Raw genomic sequence first — 21,990 nt, 5'->3', positions numbered from 1 at the left:
TGTAAAACTGGTGAATAACCCAATCTCTGTTAGTGAAATTGAAAATGTAATTAAGTCCTTACCTACAAAGAAGAGGGCAGGCCCAGATGGATTCACTACAGAATTCTACAAGAAATAGAAAGAAGACCTAATGTCGACACTCCTCAAACTATTCAATGAAATTGAAAGGGAAGCAATCCTTCCTAAGTCATTCCTGGAAGCAAATATTACTCTAGTACCAAAACCTGAGAAAGACCCAACTAAAAAAGAGAACTATAGACCAATCTCCCTAATGAACACAGATGCAAAAATCCTCAATAATATATTGGCAAATAGGCTGCAGCAAATCATCAAGAAGATTATACACCATGACCAAGTGGGACTCATCCCAGGAATGCAAGGATGGTTCAACATACATAAAACAATAAAAGCAATCCACCATATCAATAAAGCCAAAAATAAGAATCACATGATCATTTCTATAGATGCGGAAAAAGCCTTCGATAAGGTCCAACATTTACTCATGATAAGAACTTTACAGAAAATTGGAATAGATGGTCTCTACCTCAATATAATAAAGGCCATTTAGGACAAACCAACAGCCAGCCTCATACTAAATGGCCAAAAATTGAAAGCCTTTACTTTAAAATCAGGCACAAGACAAGGATGTCCTTTATCACCACTCCTATTTAATATAGTACTGGATGTACTAGCCAGAGCAATTAGCCAAGAGAGAGAAATAAATGGGGTAAAGATAGGAAAAGAAGAATTTAAATTATCATTGTTTGCAGATGACATGATACTCTACATAGAAGACCCCCTAAACTCCATTGAAAGACTATTAGATACAATAAATGAATTCAGTAATGTGGATGGATACAAAATCAATACTCAGAAATCAATAGCATTCCTATACACGAATAACAAAATCACAGAGAGGGAAATAAGAGAAAATACACTCTTTACATTAGCAAGCAAAAAAATGAAATATGTAGGAATTACTCTTACAAAAGAAGTGAAAGACTTATACAATGAAAATTATAATACACTGAAAAAAGAAATTGAAGATGATCTCAGAAAATGGAAAGGCATCCCTTGTTCATGGATAGGAAGAACAAACATTGTGAAAATGGCCATTCTCTCAAAACTGTTATACAGATTCAATGGAATCTCAATGAAAATACCATCAACATACCTTATAGATCTAGAGAAATCACTCCTAAATTTCATCTGGAACCAGAAGAGACCTACAATAGCAAAGGCAATTCTAAGCAGCAAACACAAAGCAGGAGGCATCACAATCCCTGACTTGAAGTTGTACTACAAAGCAACAGTAGTAAAATCAACATGGTATTGGAATCAAAACAGAGCCGAAGATCAATGGAATAGATTAGAAGATACAACCACAACTACAAACACACTCAACCACCTTATCTTTGATAAAGGAGCCAAGCAGGTTCACTGGAGGAACGATAGTCTCTTTAATAAATGGTGCTGGAAAAACTGGCTCTCCATTTGCTGAAAACTAAAGCTAGACCCATGTCTATCACCATGTACTGAATTAAAATCTAAATGGGTCAAAGATCTGAATATTAAAACAGAAACACTAAATCTATTTGAACACAAATTGGGTAGAAACATTGAAGACATAGGAGTAGGTAGAGAATTCATGAACAGGACTCAAGCCGCACGGGAAATACTTCCCAGAATCAATAACTGGGACCACTTCTTATTAAAAAGTTTCTGCATGTCAAAACAAATCTCCAGCATGGTAAAAAGAAAACCCACAAACTGGGAAAAGATTTTATTGAACTCTCTCTCAGACAAGAGACTCTTGTCTAAAACATATAAGGAATTTAAAAAACTCAGACCCCCTAAATTCAAAGATCCAATCCAAAAATGGGCATCTGAGATGAATACGCACTTCTCAGATGAAGAAATGCAAATGGCAAATAAATACATGAAAAAATGTTCATCATCATTAGTCATTAGAGAAATGCAAATTAAAACCACACTGAGATACCATCTCACTCCTGAAAGAATGGCCAGGATCAAGAAAACCAACAACAACAAATGCTGGAGAGGCTGTGGGGAAAAAGGAACTGTCCTACACTGTTGGTGGGAGTGTAGACTGGTGCAGCCTTTGTGGAGATCAGTCTGGAGATTTCTCAAAAAGCTGGGATTGGAAGCCATTTATTCCAGCTATTCCACTTCTAGGCATATTCCCAGAAGAACTGAAAGTATCATACCACAGTGATATATGTGCACCTATGTTTATAGCAGCCAGATCTTGGAAACAACCCAAGTGTCCATCAACTGAGGAATGGATAAAAAAGTTATGGTATTTCTATACAATGGAGTATTATTCAGCTATGAAGAAGGATCACATTGAGATATTTATCAATAAATGGGCGCAGCTTGAGACCATACTCATAAGTGAAATAAATCAATCTCGTATGTGTGAATACCGAATAGTTTCCCTAATGTAAGTAATGATTCAAATATATAAAAATATGTGGTAATCATGATTCCCCATTATGTGGCCTTGAAGCCTTATAAAGTTTTCACTTATTAATTAGAAAGGCTTTATTCTGGGCTTCTTGATATGGAAATATTTGAAGCTATAGTATATGAAGTTTTATCCAAATATTTCAAGGAAAAAGACAGACACTATGGTAACTACTATTAAGTCGGGTTATTTGGTGGTGAGGCACTAGGTTGCTGAAACAGTCATGCTTTGACCTCTATTGTTATATTGTTATGTCCTGTTTTATCTCAAGCTCTCCCTTATTCTTTAAAAAAAATTTTAGTTATTTCTTATGTTTGTTTTAATTAAGGGGAAAAATTTTAAAAAATTAGGATATATAATAGTAACTTTTTGATTTCCTATTAACTTGTTTTGAAGTCCTGTAATACTCCCACGATCTTGTTTTGACTGATTAGACTCTGTTCCATTCTGTATGATAGTATCAAGTTTGAGGGTATAGGCAACTACTTTGAAGGCAATAAGATTCACTAGGATGCCCATTCTGGTTTGACTATTGTCTCCTTTGGAAGTCCTGTAATGTTTACAATGCCTAAGTTTTATTGGTCTTGTTCTCTACTGTTTTATCCAACTTTATAATATCTAATGAGATAGACAATTCTTTTTAAGGAAACAAGAGACAACGTTGATAACCATTGTTGATAACCTTGTACTCTGTTCTACATCATGTGCTATGTCTATCCTTGGTTTTGACTGACAGCTTTGTTTTGCCATATTTGACTTTATTCTCTCCCCCCACAAAAAGTAATAACTAAGGAGTAATAAAATCCAAAATGTGTAAATTTTGTTGTAAAAAAGAGAGGGGAAAAAAAAGAGCTCTAACGGATATAACAGCAAGTGTGTTTGGGGGTGTTAAATGGCTGACTATATTAATGTTTTTGGATCATTGAACGCAGCTGTTTGCAGTCTCTCTGTTTGAATGTCCACTTTGTATTCTTTGATACTGTGATTTGAGCAACTATTTCCAAGATGATAATATGTAATCTATTAACAGGTGATTTCTTACTGTTATGGTTTTTTTTTTTTTTTTGTAGTTCTGTATTACGTGTACCCTTACACTGCTTTGTTTTTTGTGTTTTTCTCTTTTTTTCTCTTAAATAAAATTTTTTTTAAAAAGCCAATTAGTAAAATTTAAATCCTGCTCATAGCCTCTTCATAGTGGTCTCCAACAGAACACCTTCAAAACAAAGAAATTAATCCAACTGAACAATAGAACTGGATAATTTTGAATGGATCCCTACAGTGAAAGCAAACCCTAAGCATATTCTTTCAGGGTAATTGCTAGCACAGGTGCTGTTAAAATGTTTATTCTTCATCTAAACTTTTTTTCCTCAGTTTTAATAAAGGCATTTACCACCCATTTCCATGTCAAACTTCCATACAGATAGCAACATAGGTATATTTGAACACTGGTTCTGTGGCTGGTATAGAATTATTAGATACATGATTAGAGAAGGAGTTTAGAAACCGGAAAAATCTTGAAGCAGAGTAATTTATATTCTTTACTAAGACAGATAGTGTTGTTTGGTATATCAGAAAAGAAGACTTCCATAAAGAGTTGAAAAAAATGGTTTGTTGACAAAGAGGTTTCTCTATGCTGTACTGGTTAAATGATATTTCCCAAAAAAGTTCTTTAAAACAAGTATTACTATGGCTTCCAGGCTTTAGATAAAAACTGCTATATTGAAATTTGCAAATTTATTATTGTTTTATTGAAATGTACAAATTTATTAGTGGAAAATACAGATATAACTTATTAAGTAAATCTTTCATTTTTACTCTGGTGAGCAATTTCCTGCTACAGTGTTAATGCTAGTTACTGAGAAGGTGGAAGACACTGTCTCATGTATTTACTATCACCAGAGGGAAAATGTAGAGGGCCAGCGAAAAGCAACTCATCAAAGTGTAAGCATCTTGGACTGAGAATAAGGGGAACTCGGGTGTAATACCTCATCTTCCATTATCTCATTACACAATTGTGGTCTATATATCAATAGAATGAGGGAGTGGACTACAAAAATCTTTAAGTTTCTTTGAACTTTTAACATACATGATTTCAAATTTTGTTAGAAATATAAGCATGAATATATTGGTCTCATAGTAATGCACAACAAATCACCTTAAAAGTTAGAGGCCTAAAAAAAGCAACTTATACTGAGACTTAAGAACTCTCAGTAATGATTAAAAAAATAGTTCTGATTTCCAGACAGATGTAAATTCAAAGTGATATCCCACCAGTATTTAGTGATCATGGGAAAGTTAGGTACCCTTTGAGAACCTCAGGATCCTTACTTAATGTGAACTCACACCTATCTTGAAAACATCACTGAGTACAAGTTTCTCTCATTCTCAGTGACCTCCTCTTCTTTGACTTTTCTAAACTTTGCATTGGTCTTGATTTTGACACAATGATTTTAGGAATTATGAACAAAGCACTTCACCTCAATGCACAAGTTTTCTCATTTATAAAGCATCATTTTTGTTGTAAATGCTTTACAAGCTGATTTTGAGACTATTAAAATACTTGGTGTCAGTGGCTTTGCACACTTATAAAGTCCTGGCTAGGAATTTTTCTATCCCTTAATTATCAATATATTGAAAACTACTTATTTCTGATTCTAAAAGCGATACCTGCTTTACATACAATTTAGAAAATCCTTTTATTTATGTACACACATCCATAATTGAGGTAAAAATAACCAATCGATTTTAGTATAATCAAACTTTTTGAAAAGCAAACTTTTTTAAAAGCAAAACTTTTAAAAAAGCAATTATGATGGATAATTTTAATGTTATACCAAAGCCTAAGTCTTGTGAACTCTCACTCATTTCCTGACTTTATTGCACCTAAATCTGGACTCCCATTTCTAATTATTTTAAAGTAAATTCCCATACATATTATCTTTACACATGTATCTTCAGAACACAAAGATTTTTGAAAACAATTACAATACTGCTACATGTTTTAAAAGCAACCGTAATTTCTTACTAATATCTAATATCCAGTGTCCAAATATTTTGGCTAGTCGCATTGTTTATATTCACGAGTTGAGCCTTTTGCCATGTTAGGACACTGCTTTCCCCACTGTTGGGTATTTCTCCCTCGTCTCACCCAGCGAATAAAGTCCGCGCCAGAACGCGAGACAAGTTTCTTCCAGCAGCGACTGAGCTAGAAAGCGCAACAAACCAACGTGTTCGATAATTTGGCCAGCGGAACCAAATAACGCCTCTCTTGCGGATCCTGCAGGGAGCCCTTTTACGTTGCACAGAGAGCAGTCTCCGCTGAAGCGATTGGCAGCGGCACCGGAAGTGCCTGCGGATCTCTAGCTCGCGTAAAGGCTTTTCTGAAGAGGCTCCAGGCCTGAAAGCGGAGTTTCCTTCTGGACCGGAGCGGAGAATCGGTGCGGTGGCGGAGATGGAATGCGGCATGGAAGGCCGGACAGCCAGCGCGCTCTTCGCGGGGTTCCGGGCCTTGGGGCTCTTTAGCAACGATATTCCACACGTGGTGCGGTTCAGCGCGCTGAAGCGCCGGTTCTATGTAACGACCTGCGTGGGCAAGAGCTTCCACACCTATGACGTGAGTGGTTTCTTCCTCTGCCACTTTGCGAGACCTCCCGCCCCCTCCACTTCCCAGCGCTGTCCCAAGGCAATCCCGTTGCGTCCCGCAGTCTGCTAGCGTTTTCCTTTCTGCCCCAGGCTTGCGTCACCACTCCCTGTGCTGTCTCCTGGCGTCCACGTGCTCGGCCCTGGCGGTTCAGCTGGGGACAAGTTTCCGTGGCAGCCTGGCCAGGGGGAAAAGTATTGTACTGGACAGAGCGTCGCAGCCTGTGGCAGCGTATTTGCTTAGTGTTTATTGAGCTTCCACCGAAGATGTACACACGGAGAATACAAGCTCCCTCGCTCTTAAAGTCTTGGTGCCTGAAGACTTGCAAGCCAGTTTTATAAGTAGTTGATGATGCAAACAGCGTTGGAAATTTATGCAGTGAATTAGAGTGAGATTAATTATGTTTTTTGGACTCATATTTGAGTATCTGGCACAGCGTCATTACAAGACTTGCAGCAGTTTCTTTGCGAGTAAGGTTACATTATCTGGTAACACTCCTACGTAAAATAGGAAAGTAAATCTTAGAAAAATTAAGGTACTGGTCAAGGACCTCCTGCTTGTTGGTGGATTCTTTCTCTTTTAACAGCTCCCAGTTATTCAAATAGTCTTTTTTTTCTCCAAAATAATACAGGCTCTGAGAGTGAAAGGTAATATGCCAGTATTAGTTAAACACTTTTTCTGGTAAGCACGCTGCAGAATTATTTTCCTTGAAGATTTATGAAAGTCAGATTGGTTATTTAAAAAAAGAGCAGGAAATTGGGAGGAAGTTGAGTTCCTGTAAAAGGAAAGTGAAGGAAGTGTGAGGTGAAGAGCAATTAGATTTCTGGAGGTCTGAATTAGTGACATCGTTATTTATGTAGGCGTATTTACTGATACTTTTCTCCCCACTCATTTTTCTTCTGAACATTTTTTTTTTTTCCCCCTTTTGGTACCAGGGATCGAACTCAGGACCTAGCACTTGCCAGACAGGCAGTCATGCCGCTGAACTAAATCCCCCTCCCCACTCATTTTTGCTAGCAAACGTTTGGGTTTGCTAAAATTTTTCCTGAGACATAACTTTTCTTAAGCTTTTTAAAGGTCTTAAATCTTTGGTATGGCATCTTTTCTGAAACTCAGCTATATGTACACAAACACATTTTGCCCTATGCTATTTTGAAAAAAATTCTGGGATTAGGTCAGTAACACATAAAAGTTTCACCTTCTATGTATCTCTGCATTGAAATTTTGTTATAAGAATGGTTTTTAATATCCCCTTTCCTTTTAACATTGATGATACACTTTTAAATTCACTCTTATTATAACATCATAGTATGCAAATTCTTATTGCCTAAGGACTTTATATGCTTTTCATACCAATCAGTCCTTTGGGCTATGATCAAATGAAAACAATGTGGGAGAAAAAAATGGCACTAATAAGGTCAAATTACTGATTTGGTCTGTAAGTGCTCTGTCCTATGACTATAGGACACAGTCAGACTTATTACAGATTAGCTTTTTGTACAGGGAAATTAGCCAATTTGTGGAGAGGTGATTGGTAATTAAAGCAGGTACTATTTACTGAGCATTTACTATATGACTGGTTCTATTCTGTTCCTCATAGATTTATAATCCCATTGAATTTTCATACTCCTATAAACTACATATCTGTGTTAATCCCTGTTTTACATTTGAGGAATTTAAGGAAAAGAAAATTGAATAACTTCCTCAGGGTTGCATAGTTTGACTAATACCCCTATATTGGAATCAGCAAATTAGTCTGCAAGCCACTCCAGCCCTTTGTTTATTTTGGTGTGACCCAGGAGTTATGCATGATTTTGATATTTTTGTAAAGATTGATGAGAATCAAAAATACTTCACAACATATGAAAACTATTAGATTTCAGTGTCTGTAGATGAAAGTTGATTGGAATACACTCATCACATTTATTTTATACATGTGTTTTTATGCAACACTGACAGAGTTGAATAGTTATGATAGACTACTTGTTCCACCAAGCCTAAAATAGTTGCTCTTTAGTCCATTACAGACACTGTTTCCAACACTGCTCTTGATGAAATCCTTGGAATACAAACTTTTCTAATGAGTTTTAGGGCCGATGAATATCTTTTTTAGGAAGAGCAGAGTAGTCAATTTATATATAAGCTTATAACTTAATCTTCAGACATTGTAACTATTTTTATTAATGAGAACTTACTGATTTTTCTTTCTTTTCCTAAACAGGTTCAGAAACTTAGTCTGGTTGCAGTAAGTAAGTGTGAACTTTACCCTAAATTTATGCATGTTTTGTATCTTTACTCTTTTATTGTAACATAGAATCCTGGGTGGAAGGAACATAAGCCTAAATAGCAAAAACAGAAGTCCAGGACAGGGTCTTCAGATTGTGTTTCATAACACTGATTTGGAAGAGCACAATCCAATTCTTTTTTTTAGAATGTCCTTCAGTTTGAGTTTTTGTATTTTTTTCTCATAGTTAGACTCAGATTATGTATGCACTTTGGCAGGAATAACAAAGAAATGATGCTGAATTATCAGTGAATTATATTAAAAGACTCAAGTAGTTGGTTAATTCTATTTCTAACAATAAAAACTTTGATAGTTTAGTTAAAGAGACATCTGTAGGAGGTTCCATTTTTTAAATTACTATATTGTCTTATATAGTTAATAAGTCTCTTGTGCTAAGATGCATTGATTATGTAAATATCCTATTACTCGTCAGAGTTTCACGTGCTGCTCTTAGCATAGGGTGATACTTTCCTGAATCAGTTATTAATAACTGTAATAAATGTGATAAATAGTAATTTTTGTTTTTATCATTCCTTCTACTCTAAGAAAGAGCCTTACATTTGGATATTTTTTTCCCAGTCAGAGGGAAATTTATTTTTTTAAACTGTATAATAAAATAAAGGACTTTGCAGAACTGAGAGGTACTAGTTTTACCTTCACATATGAGCCCTTGTGAAAGAAATACAAGACATCTGTAAGGTTTCTGTTGTGTCTGATAAACTTATGTTTTTTTTTAAAAATTTAGAAGACAGAAGACAGATTTGTAACATAACGAATACAGAAGCAAAAAATAAACCTATAAAAGTAGTATTATGAAAATTAAATCTCAAAATGAAACATGCTACATAAAAGCATTTAAGATCATCCTCTACTATTAACCTCTTACATTTAAAAGAAAAAGGCATTGTGTCCATATTTGTGAGAGACAAATCAGGAAGTGATATCGTATGAGAAATTACTAGACGTGATAGGCACATTTACTTTGGAGAAGACTTGAGTGGAAGCCGTATTGTCTATAATTACTTTAAGATTCAAGATGTAGAATGCCATGTTTCTTGGAGTTGGTCCAAAAAGTAGATATGTATCTAGGTCTTGATTTACTTTTAAATTTTACTGGAGTTATTGGTGAACTGTTATGTTCTTAAAGATACTCACATGAAGACTACATGCTGGTCTGTCAGTTTTGAGTGTGAAGTAATGATTGTTTCTAAATACTTCAGGAAGCTTTTCATTTCTTTAAGGTTGTATACTTCTACAAATCCTAAACATTTATAAAATTGAAGTCAAAACTCAGCTTTCATTATTAAATATATTTTTAGTGTTATAGCTGTAAGAAATGTTTTATATATATATATATATATATATATATATACACATATATATGTATATGTGTTTGTTTTAACATTTCTGTTTATTCCAAGATCTTTAAAAACCCTTACTCTACACTTTTCTCTAGGTAATTCTGTTCCACAGGATATCTGCTGTATGGCAGCTGATGGGAGGCTAGTCTTTGCTGCTTATGGAAATGTTTTCTCTGCATTTGCCCGTAATAAGGAGGTTTGTATCACCTGACTACATTAACTTGTACAGGTATTTTTCTTCCTAATGTTTACTGAGTTTTCTAGAGGAAGAGAAAATTGATTTCATCTGTATATGTATATGTACTCTTACATGCGTTATATATGAAGAGACTTAGAAAGGGTACTATGTGTACACCTTTGGTCAGGATTAGGGGAATAAATTAGGGATGGGGAGCCTCAGTGTCTATCAACTATGGAAAGCTGTTAACCACCCATGGGACCAACAGCTAAAGGAAAAGAAATCGTGTTATTGCAGAATGTGAGAGTTGAAACCATGGAAGAAGGGATAGTGTTATGGAGAATCAGCTACTCTTAAGGATATTCTGTGTAAAAGCAGAAAGGTATAGAAGAGAAGCGTTCTACATCTCTCATCTCATCTGGAGGCCAGCTGGTGATTGAATCTGTAGAGGTCAGCCTTCTGGGACATACAGTTTTTTTCTAGTGCAGGGGTTGTATTGGTAGAACTGGGGAAGGAACCTGGGTTTTGTGTGCATGCCTCTTCTCTAACCTCAGCAAGTGGAGCAGAGTTTTTAGAGGTCAGCATAAGGGCTAACATATCTCTATGGTATTATTAGTCTATGATTTACTTCCTTATTATTGATCTTTCTGAGAAGGGAAAGAATATGCCTGGTTTCTTGCTATTTAAACTACTTTCTTAACATGAACATTTTTAGGAATAGCATGCTTTTTGGATAGTGTGACTAATGCTGTATGGTAAATGAGTAATAATATGGAATTGTTTTAATTTTGACATTTTAGGTAGTACATACCTTTAAAGGTCATAAGGCAGAAATTCAACTTTTGCAACCCTTTGGGGATCACATTATCTCTGTTGATACTGACAGCATTCTTATTATTTGGCACATATATTCAGAAGGTAAGAAGTGACAAATTTACTTTCTTTGCTTCAGGATAGTATTGTAAAGTTAAAAATAAAGATCTATCAAATATAATTTCTATATCAGAGATTTTACATGTAAACAATTAAAAAAAGGTTCTGTGTTAAATGTAAACTGATGTGTTCATCTTATCTAGGACATTTTCATTTACTGTTCACCAAGCTTTTTTTTTTTTTTTTTCCTGTGGAATAATTTTTTTTTTTGAAACAGAGTCTCTCACTGTGTAGCTCAGGTTGGCCTTGAACTCGCTTATGTAATCCAGGCTGTCCTTGATTCTCCTACCTCAGCTTCTTGAATGCCTGGATTACAGGTGTGAGCTACCACATCAGGCATATGAAATAAATTTTGATAAATGTTCACACCCATGTAATTATCAATGAGTATTTTCAAGTTTTAGTAGAGGAAATTGTAATTGGTAAACTTGAAGATATTACAGTTTGAGGGAAAACATATTCCTTTTCAAAAAATATGAAGATTGTATTCTCAAAAGATTTCAAATTTATCACCAGAATATCCCCAGCTTTCTTTACTAAAATACTGGGGTCCATTATGAATTAAGTCTTTAAGTGACATTTTTAATTGAAATTATCTCTTGTTCAATGTAGTATGGCTTTTTATTTATTTATTTTGATACCAGAAGTGGAACTCAGGAATTGGTGCTTGCTAGGCAGGCGCTTGTGCTGCTGAGCTATATCCCTGGCCCCAGTATGTTTATTTTTAGTAAGTACCCTAGAACTGTGATGATAAACCTTTTAGAGCTTGCAGTCATATAAACAGCCTGCTGTGGCACATGTGCCATAGGTTTGCAACCACTGCTCTAGAGATTGCCCTTAAAAGAGTCATTCTATATAGGAAACACTCCCCCCCACCCCGCTCTTGTTTTGTTTTGCTTAATTGGTGCTCAAGTAGAGGGATCAGAATTCTAGAAATACTCTCTATGAAGATGAATGTTAAAAGGCCAAATGGGGGGGATACAGCTCATTGGCAGAGCCCTTGCCTAGCATGTGTGAGGTCTGGGGTTAATCTCCAGCACTTGTTTTGCATTTTTTGGTTTTTTTAACCTTTATAAGGGTATAAGATCAGATTCTTAAAACCCAATAGCTTTATTCTGGTGATGATGCCTTTTTCGTGCTGTTAACAGTATGTTTTGAAAGAGTTGGAAGAAGTTTTTGATTTTTGCAGGAGATGTTTACTATGCTTGCAGTGCCACTCTCCACTTCATAGAGTTGTAAGGGTTGCAAGTTCTTTTGCTGTCCTCTATTAGAGATTCTTCTATGGAAATGTATGAAAAGCACCATTCTTGGTTTTGCTAAGGCTTGACACTTTTTATACCTTTTGAATGGCTCACCAAGTTTTCCAGATTTTTGACTCTTGACACAGAGCATTCACTTAGTCATCAACTTAATCATATTATAAGATTATTAATGCTGATCCAAGGATCACGTGTTACCTTCATGTTTCTTTTCTGTAATGCAATTTGCACTGAAGTGCAATGTGTATATTAGAACTTGTAGATAATTTTTGACAATCTAATTACACTTAAAAGTTGTCCCCATCATATTTTATTTCTCAAGGAATATTGATAGGTTATTTTATAAATGTTTGCTTTTTATTAGCATATGATTCTCTTACATGATACACTTTTTTTAGCTATATGTGTTGCTGAAGCAAGCACTCATATTTTTAAGTGATAATATGGGTATTTTAAACTATTTTATAAAAATAATTGTTATTTATAACTTTCACTTTTATAGAGGAATACCTGCAGTTGACTTTTGATAAATCGGTTTTCAAAATTTCTACAATTTTGCATCCAAGTACCTATTTGAATAAAATACTTTTGGGCAGTGAACAAGGAAGCCTGCAGTTGTGGAATGTTAAATCCAAGTAAGCAACGTATCTAAAAAGTAACATCAGTATTTACCTTCCCTTTACCTACTATTTCTTGATACATTCTTAAGTCTCAATTCTTCCTACTCTTTTATGTTTATTGGGAGCCCATCAATAAATATAGCTCGTTTTGAAATTCTTGCTTATGGTTTTCTATATTCAAAAACTGGCATGTGGTCTTGGCACATGATAGGCAGATTCATAAGTACTCACTAAAAAATATTTATTAATGGCCTATTACCTGAAAAGAATCTATAGCTATGGAGAAGATTTGAGTAAAGTAATGTTATGAAATAATCATTATGGAGCATCTGGTGTTTGATAAACTAAGGAGAGAGGGTAAAGCAAGTAAGTGTTAATTTAGTGTTTGCATTTAGAAATGGTTTTTGGGGAAAAAATACTTTCATAAACAATATAATGTTGCAGATCATTGTAGCATTAAATAATAGTTGACTTTTCCAAAGGCTTATAAATTCAAAAAGAAACTTTAAATGTTTATCCTAAGTCCTGTTTTGAATTACTAATTTCGGTTCATTTTAACAATACCATTGACTGCTTGTTCTATGCCAGACTTGAGGATATCTACATGCTCTTAAGGTTATTTCCTAGATTATTCCTGTGATGTTTGCCACGTTTGTTGTACTTCAAATATCCATTGCATACATTTTGAGTAATCTGGGCCCATTTGCAAAATTTAATATAGGGCTTGGTACTTTAGTGATTATTGCTAATTATTATTGTAATGATTGTAGATATCTCTACTCAGTGGACTTAAAATTTATCAATCATGATTTGAATATGAATCAGTAGCATCACTATTGTCATACAGTTGTTCATGTAACACACAAGTACTGTTTTATTAAGGGCTAATTTATAATATACTATAATTCCTTTAGTATTGATGTTTCTAGAAAAGCATTGCAAGGAAAAATGAAATCTGCCTATAGTCCAAGATTGTTTTATTATGGTGCAAATAAAAGGATATTTTTACTTATCTCCCACTTGGATAATTTTTTTCAAGAAGTAGTATAGTGTAGCAGTTTACTTTCTTTTCTTTTGCTTGTAGTAAACTTCTGTATACATTTCCAGGATGGAAAGTTGGAGTGACAGCTCTTCAGCAGGTTAGTAGTTTTTGTTAAAGAAGAAATGTTAGTAGTGTGGTATTTTAGGTTCAAAGATCAGTGTATTTTTAGACCTGAAAACAAAGTAATAGTATAACTTGGTTTATTTTTGTAACAGTTATCCTAAGAAAATGGAATTTTGGAAGTATAGTTGAAAACAAATAATGACACCTTTTGCCTATAAAACTTTTTGGAATCTTTTGTGCTTAATATTGTGCTCTAAACCTGTGGTTGCCATTGGACTTTGTTAATGAATCATTTTGCAAGCATGTAATTTATTACTAAAGGTGTTAGAAATTTAAATGCAACTATAGGTCAAACAGAGAAATCCGTTTGAATGTTGAGATTGGTGACTTGAAATAATTGAACCCAAAATACTAATGCTTATTCAATGGCAGACTCTTCCAGAAATAACTGATTTTTGTTTTTGAGTCAGTAAAACATGTATGAATGAATGAATGAATATCTGTAGAAACCTTGATATATGTGTTGATGACATACAGCATTGTACCCTGTCTTTCTAAATATTCATTGCCTATACCTGCCCAATATTTGCATTCCATCATCCCATTTCACTGCCATCAATGTGGCTCTATTTTTGCCTATCCAGAAGAACCGAAAGCATCAGAAGCATAATACTGATTTTAGTGTCTTTAGTCTCTGCATAGGGTCTTAGATAAAATAGGCACTTAATGGCATATTAATGTAATGTTTTACGTCATTTTCTTCTAAACAATATTGGACACTTATCTTTGTTAGAATAGAGAAATTCATACTAGAGCCTGTATGTTAAACTTTTGTAATTATAACATGGTTGTCATAGTTCATTAGTGCTAGAACAGACTATTTGTACTTTTTTACCTTTTAGCATATTTTACAGGTTTTTCCTATATGCCTTGAATAAACTTTCACTTTCTTTGTAGTTGACCACTTACAAGTCTTTATACATTGTCTGTGACTAATGTCTTTTGTGTTTCATGTAGTCCATGATCTGTAGTGATTTCATACTTAAGCTTCCTTTTTTGTGTGACTCTTTTGTTACCAAGAAAGCTTTGTGTGGGGATTGGGAGGAAATGCTGAGTGGCAGAATTGAAGCTGGGAACTAATTGGAAAAATCATTCCCAAATGCTTCTGTGTTGAATAACAGTTAAATTATGCCAGAATAGTAATAGTTGTGGAGGTTTTTTGCTACTTTTAAGAAGAAATTTTATTTCTTTCGGTAATATGTAAGTAATAGTACATATCATTAAGATTATTAGAGCTTTGTTGCTTAAGAAAATAAGAAGTTGAATAATTTGATTTTCAGGCACCAGCTGTGGATGTTGTTGCCATTGGTCTTATGTCGGGTCATGTTATCATTCACAATATTAAATTTAATGAAACATTAATGAAGTTTTGTCAAGACTGGGGACCCATTACTTCAATTTCATTTCGCACAGGTAACTTTTATTTATTTATAAAAGTTAAGAATACTTGAAATACTTTATTTTAAAGGTCATGGAACTCTTTAATGGATATTTTCTTGTAGTTTAATTAAAGTTAATGAAATACTGTAGGTAAAGGAAAATGGAACATTGGTATAACGTTCTCTAACTTTATTATAAATTAAAAGAAAAGATTGTTAGATTTCTTTGTGAGTATGTTTTTCTTAATCTGTTCTATTATAATAACAGATGGTCATCCAATAATGGCAGCTGGAAGCCCATGTGGTCACATTGGACTCTGGGATCTAGAAGATAAAAAATTAATCAATCAGATGAGAAATGCACACTCTACAGCAATTGCTGGATTGACGTTTCTCCATAGAGAGCCACTTCTTGTCACAAATGGTGCTGACAATGCTGTTCGGGTATTATGATTATTTTTGTTCTCTTCCTAGCTCATCTAACCTACACTTTAGGTTATTATAAGCCTGTTTTAATATATAAGGCTTGAATATAGAAAAGGAAAATAATATAGAATGAAGTACTGGTACTAATTGCAACAAAGTACACAAGTGTTGCCACTTATTTTTTCCAAATACCCATTCCAGTGTCAGTGATCTGGCAAGTACTGCTCAATGCCACTAGTGATTCCTGTAGTAGCTTAACTACTTGGGGGTTAGATAGTTCATAATGGAAAAATGTTACCATTTTTATTTCTTGGCAGATATGGATATTTGATGGTCCTGCAGGTGAAGGCCGACTTTTGAGATTCAGAATGGGACATAGTGCTCCTCTTACCAGTATCAGATATTATGGGCAAAATGGACAGCAAATTCTAAGTGCAAGTGAGTTTCTACCACTGTCCTTACTATTTCAGTGAGTATGGAGAAGTAGAAGTTCAGGATTCATTCACTGTATTACTTACACATTTTTTAATTGAAATGTTTCTTTAAATGATCCTAACATGTAACATCAAACTTTTTTTAGAACCTAATTTTATAAGATCTTTGCTTCACATGGACTCTTGTTCTGATGAAGTCTAATTAGGAATTTCTGTGTGTATCTGTAGGCCAAGATGGAACTCTACAGTCATTTTCCACAGTACATGAAAAATTCAACAAGAGTTTGGGACATGGTAGGTCATTCGCTAGATAGAAAATAAGCTACTGGTCACAAAAGAAACATTTTTAGATTTTTGTGAGAGAACTAGAAGACATTTTAGTAAAACACTGTCTTGGAAAAAAATTAAAAAGTGATCAAAGGAGTAATATGGTAATACCAGAGCTTATGTGAAATGATGGAAGCGCTGCTATCAAGTTATTTAAATTGTCAGGCATCCAGGGTAATAAAAATGCACTGCTGCCACCCAGAAGACACTGACAATCTAAGTAAGCCTGTAAATGCAGACTTTGAAATACGGAAGCAAGATTAGTCAAAGCACCACAACAACCTCTCCCTGCCTTTTCTGCTACGAAGGCCTCTTTAATATCTTGCGATGGTTTCTATCCTTTGAAACATTTATTGACTAAAAATGATTTCTGGTGTAATCAGTAGCCATCTTTTTAGTATTAAGTTAATATATAAAAATTTCCTCTTGAAATTACATCGACGATATCTGATATCTTTTAAGGATCATCCAATCTAGGACTATGATATATTTACATTCAAGTTGTCTTTTGTAAAAGACATACTTACGTAAACTTTTAAGTTTTCTTCATGTTGGTCCTATGAATATTATGTTTATTTAGTGACATTTTACTATTATAAATCAAATCTTTGCTGTATTATTGATTATTGCTACAATGTTAGGAAGTTGGGCTTTCTTATGAGATGTGATCAAAATATATGGTGATTATTCAAATTAAAATTGAATACAGTAAAAGACACTTTCGTTAATTCCCTTCAAAATATGCCTTTGACACTTAACCAGTCATTCTTTCTATTTTCTAAACCAGTTTTGGAAGTTCGTACTGGTGAATGTCTCTGATGAAAAATACAGAAAATAATGCTCTTTAGTGCCATGCAATAGAAAGACTGGCTCATGAAAAATAGTAATGTGTCTTCATTTACCTTAATCACCAGATCTGATGCCTTTTTTCCTAAAATCAAAATGACCATGAAAGGTAAAATGTTTTAAATCAATTTAGGACATCCAGGAAGCTATGACAGAACAACCAAAGACACTCATTAACAAGGACTTCCCAAATTGCTTCAGAATTTGGCGAGAACAATAAATTTATATGTTCAGACTGAAGAACAATATTATTAGGGAAATTAATGTCAATGTGTGTTTTACTATAACAATTTAAAATATTTAAACTTTTTTATCACATCTCAGGTGATCAAACAGTGAAGCTTGTTTCGATAATTATTTGGTTGCTTCATTTGATTGTATGACCATCATATCATTAACAGATATTTTGCCAGATTTTTTTTTGTAATTTGTTTTTATGTCTTAGTTACATAAACCACAAGTAAACAGTCAGTGGTAATAATGATTACATTCTTGTGTTGCTTCTGACCTTCATTGGAATATCTTGAATATAGTTTTGTGGCAATAAATAGATTATTCTGAATATATGTGCTTTTTATTAAGAAAGATATTCATCGCTGTTACTCTTTACCCCTAACCTCAGGATTAATAAATAAAAAGAGAGTCAAACGTAAAGGGCTTCAAAATACCATGTCAGTAAGACTTCCACCTATCACAAAGTTTGCAGCTGGTAAGTAGCTTCATACTGTGTTCTAAGAAATTTGTTGTTTTACACTTATTTCTTCCATTTTAATAAATGTTTGCAACTATTAGTGTTTAGAAGGTAATCCCAAATTTATGCTGTTTTTATAAAAGTTAAAATGAGTAGTTTATAGTATAAATTTATTAACTTCAGGTATGTTACTTGTGTTAACATGTACAGTTCTTAAGTACTGTTTTGATTTTATAACCCTTTTCATTCTGTTCTATGGCAGATCTAATGAAAGCCACTAATGGGAAAGCATGAGACTGAGATATATAAGGACATAGAGCTGTAACTCATCAATATCTAATGTCATTTGAATAGAGCTTCTTTCCAAGAAGTTTTAGAAAAATATGTGTAGATGATAGTTTAATAAAAACTCAGGAAATAACTGTGTAGATACTATTTCAGGGATGTTATATCCTGATCACTTTTTTCTTTTCCTTTTTTGAACACCTTCCTTTCCCATTTTCTTAGAGCCTAACAGGTTTTTCCAAAACGTGTATCTGAATTGTATCATCCATTAGCTTAAAATTTTTTAAATGTGACGTCTCACTACATTTAACATAGAATCATCTCTCCAAAGGGACATGAAGACTGTAATGCAGCCCCAGTTAGCTTGTCTTGTTATATCTCCCAAGAAAATACTTTACCAACTTGTTCTGAGTTTTGTTTGGTTACCATTGGGCTTGTTAGCAGTTTCAACTTCTGCCCTGCTAATTTTTACTTGTTTTACTATTTTTTTTTCCAGGAAACTGTGTTACTGTTCCAAACTCTTAGTGAGACTGTTCCTGGGTGCTCTTATAAAACATCATACTATTATACTTTCACTGTAATTTCTTGTTTGTTAAATCTGTTAACAGTGTTAACTTGAATTAGTCATTCCACAATGTGTACAACGCCACAACACACTGAACACCATGATATGTACTGTTTGCTCATCAATTAAAAAATAATAATTGTTATATTGGAGTCTCGTTATCAGAGATAATGTTTTACTAGTCTATCTTTGGTACCTGATATTAGAGTGGAATATTAGATGTGTAATAGATAAATGAGAGCATGAAAATCAGTTTAGATTTTAATTATTTTTAGAGGCAGCTCGTGAGAGTGACTGGGATGGTATCATTGCTTGCCATCAAGGTAAGCTATCCTGCTCAACATGGAATTATCAAAAATCTACAATAGGCTCTTACTTTCTCAAGCCAAAAGAATTGAAGACAGATGACATCACTGCAACAGTAAGTGAGCTTGCTTCTTTAGAGTATTTTCTCCTTTAAAACTGTCCTATGATAATTTTGTCATACTCAACTTCAGTAATAAAATTGGTCAAAATAAACAAGGATTAACGTTTAGAAGTTATTTTCTATTATGTTTTGCAACTTTCAAAGATTTATTTCACTATGAGGGTGGATCCCAAAGAGTTTTTAATTTGCATATCCTAAGGATTTATGATGTTTTCATGTGATCATGGGCCATATGTATGTGTCTGTCTGTCCTTATATCAATACTGCATTGTCTCGATTATGTTAGTTTTGTAAAAGTTTTGAAATCAGGAAGTTTGACTCCTGTAAGTTTGTTCTATTGTTTTTCAAAATCACTTTCGCTCTTCTGGCCCCATAAAGTTCTAAGATTTGCCAGTCAATTTATTTTATTTTATTTATTTATTTTTTTTTTTTTGGTCTTTTTCATTTTTATCGGTACCAGGGATCAAACTCACGACTGCCTGCTTGCAAGGCAGGCGCTTATGCCGCTGAGCTAAATCCCCAGCCCCTTTGCCAGTCAATTTATGTAAAACAGACAGCTAGGATTTTGATTGTATTGCTCAATTTGAATATTGCTACTCCTGACCCAGGAAGAGTTTCTGTAGGTGGTATTTTGTACTTGTCAATGCATATCTCACACTTCTTTTATTAAAGTTTTCTGTATTTTATTTTTTAGAGTGCTACTATAAGTGCAATTGTTTTTCTCTATTTTGTATTATACTAGTCTTGTGTCTTGCAACCTTGCTGAATTTATTAGTTCTAATAATTTCTAAATAGGTACCTTGTGCTTTTGTTAGCGCTGAAGACTATAATTCAACATTTAATCTATTATGTACTTATTATTTATATATATATGCCTTACTCTCAATAGTATGAGAAGCTAGTCTTACTTAAGCTTTTATATAGTTTTTTAAACCACACTGATTCTGTTTTAAGTTTCTTTAAAGGTTTACCTGTACAGTTTTGAACAGCAGTTTTAGTAGTAGTGGTAAAAATATTAGCTGATACTTTATGAGTGCTTGCTTTGTTTCAGGCTTCTTGTTTGGCATGTATTTTGCATGATTCTCGCAACTGTTTGGTCTGTTAATGAGAGTGAGTTTTAATGAGTAATTTGCCTGTGATCAGTAGAGCTAGTAAGTAGGATGGCTGAGATTTAAACCTAAGATGACTCATTCTGAACTTTATTTTCTTACACTTCATCATGATCATTAATAATAACTTTTAGCATATAAATGATTCTTCACTGGTGCTCAGTCTTCTCTCTGGCAACGTTAGCTACCTAAAACAAGGCCAGTAACCAATAAGACAAACAGTAATTGTTAGCTCAAGCACCAACGTATAACGTGACCCAAAAGTACCTCTTACAGTTTCTTTTTACTTTGTTTATTGTGTCACAGAAAATAGAATAAATAAATTAGAAAAGATTACTGGAAGCAGGCATACAACAATAAATGCTATTAAAATAAGTCCTAAAAAACATAGCAGTATCAGGAAAGGGCCTTTATTACTTAAAGATTTTAGCCTACTATCTTGATTAATTCTTGAGGAATAATGCTATAATACTACATAAGCATGAGTTAATCAAAATGGATAAGATTGTATTCAATTTAGGAGGATAGAATGTTTTTTAAGCATAGGGTGTTAGTCCCTGATGTAAAATACTTTTAATGCCGAAATACCTTTATTTAGAAAAACGAATGTACATGAAGCACTTTTTTATTTTAAAAAGCAAAAAAAAAAAAAAAAAAAACAAAACAAAAAGTAGAAACAAGCAAAATTTTTTTTTAAAAATGTAGTAAAATAGAATTGGGGTATTTGAATGTTGCCATTCCTCACCCAGAAATGTTGCCTTTCTTGACACAGAATGATGTATCAACTTTATGTTGCTTTGCATAATTAAATATTAAACCTCAAATATTGTCTCAAATCTGAATTAAATATTTTCTGTTTAAACCATCAAGCTCATCTTTTAATTTAGCTGTAAATTCAGCAGCCTTTGAATGATCTCTTGGGTGAATGACATCTGACTAACACATGGATAGTCAGTGATCTTTCTGGCCACAACTCGATGAATAGATAGCCTGTCTTATGTTTTTGACATGTTTGCCTTCCTAATATCTCACAATTAAAATATTTTGGTCTTTTTCATTGAGCATTCTAACTAATGGTATATCAACTTCAGAAGGAATTGCAAAAGCAAAGATAGGGAAAAATTGGGCTGCCAAGTGCTTTGCTGTTGACATTGCTCAGAATAAATTTAAAGACCATCTTAATAAACTTCTCCTGACTTCATAAATTTCATTTGCATTAACTAGTTATGTTTTATTGTCTCGGATATAATTTATGTGTACTTTTTTAAGAATAGAAAAAGTATTGAACTATGTGATTTGGTTGTCTTGGATATAATTTATGTGTACTTCTTTAAGAATAGAAATAGTATTGAATTATGTGATTTGGTTTTAATTTCTATTCTACCTGAAGGCCGTGGATATAACTTCTTGTGGAAACTTTGCTGTAATTGGCCTCTCATCAGGAACTGTAGATGTGTATAACATGCAGTCTGGTATACATCGAGGAAGTTTTGGCAAGGATCAAGGTATTGAATTTTTTTGGCTTTTCTTTTTTTATTAAAATAAATTTTAAGTAGGTAATCGTAAACCCATA

At 33.8% G+C, this 21,990-nt stretch overlaps 1 protein-coding gene across 1 annotated transcript in view; it reads left to right on the top strand.

Moving 5' to 3' along the window:
• Positions 1–5,666: 5,666 nt before the first annotated feature.
• Positions 5,667–21,990, top strand: part of Wdr36 (WD repeat domain 36) — a 35,909-nt gene continuing 19,585 nt past the window's right edge. Inside the window, exons 1-13 of the mRNA XM_063245464.1 lie at positions 5,667–6,101; positions 8,350–8,377; positions 9,869–9,969; positions 10,752–10,869; positions 12,646–12,778; positions 13,848–13,902; positions 15,209–15,341; positions 15,576–15,751; positions 16,051–16,171; positions 16,396–16,461; positions 17,963–18,049; positions 19,157–19,302; positions 21,808–21,922. Of these exons, the coding sequence (XP_063101534.1) occupies positions 5,940–6,101; positions 8,350–8,377; positions 9,869–9,969; positions 10,752–10,869; positions 12,646–12,778; positions 13,848–13,902; positions 15,209–15,341; positions 15,576–15,751; positions 16,051–16,171; positions 16,396–16,461; positions 17,963–18,049; positions 19,157–19,302; positions 21,808–21,922 (1,441 nt within the window). The 5' untranslated portion in view covers positions 5,667–5,939. The remainder of the gene's footprint in view (positions 6,102–8,349; positions 8,378–9,868; positions 9,970–10,751; positions 10,870–12,645; positions 12,779–13,847; positions 13,903–15,208; positions 15,342–15,575; positions 15,752–16,050; positions 16,172–16,395; positions 16,462–17,962; positions 18,050–19,156; positions 19,303–21,807; positions 21,923–21,990) is intronic.

Source organism: Cavia porcellus, unplaced genomic scaffold, assembly GCF_034190915.1.
Source record: "Cavia porcellus strain 051 isolate PalLab524CR breed Dunkin Hartley unplaced genomic scaffold, mCavPor4.1 scaffold_2, whole genome shotgun sequence".
Taxonomy (NCBI): domain Eukaryota; kingdom Metazoa; phylum Chordata; class Mammalia; order Rodentia; family Caviidae; genus Cavia; species Cavia porcellus.
Note: the sequence above shows the minus strand (reverse complement) of the source record. Positions and strands in the feature narration are given on the sequence as shown.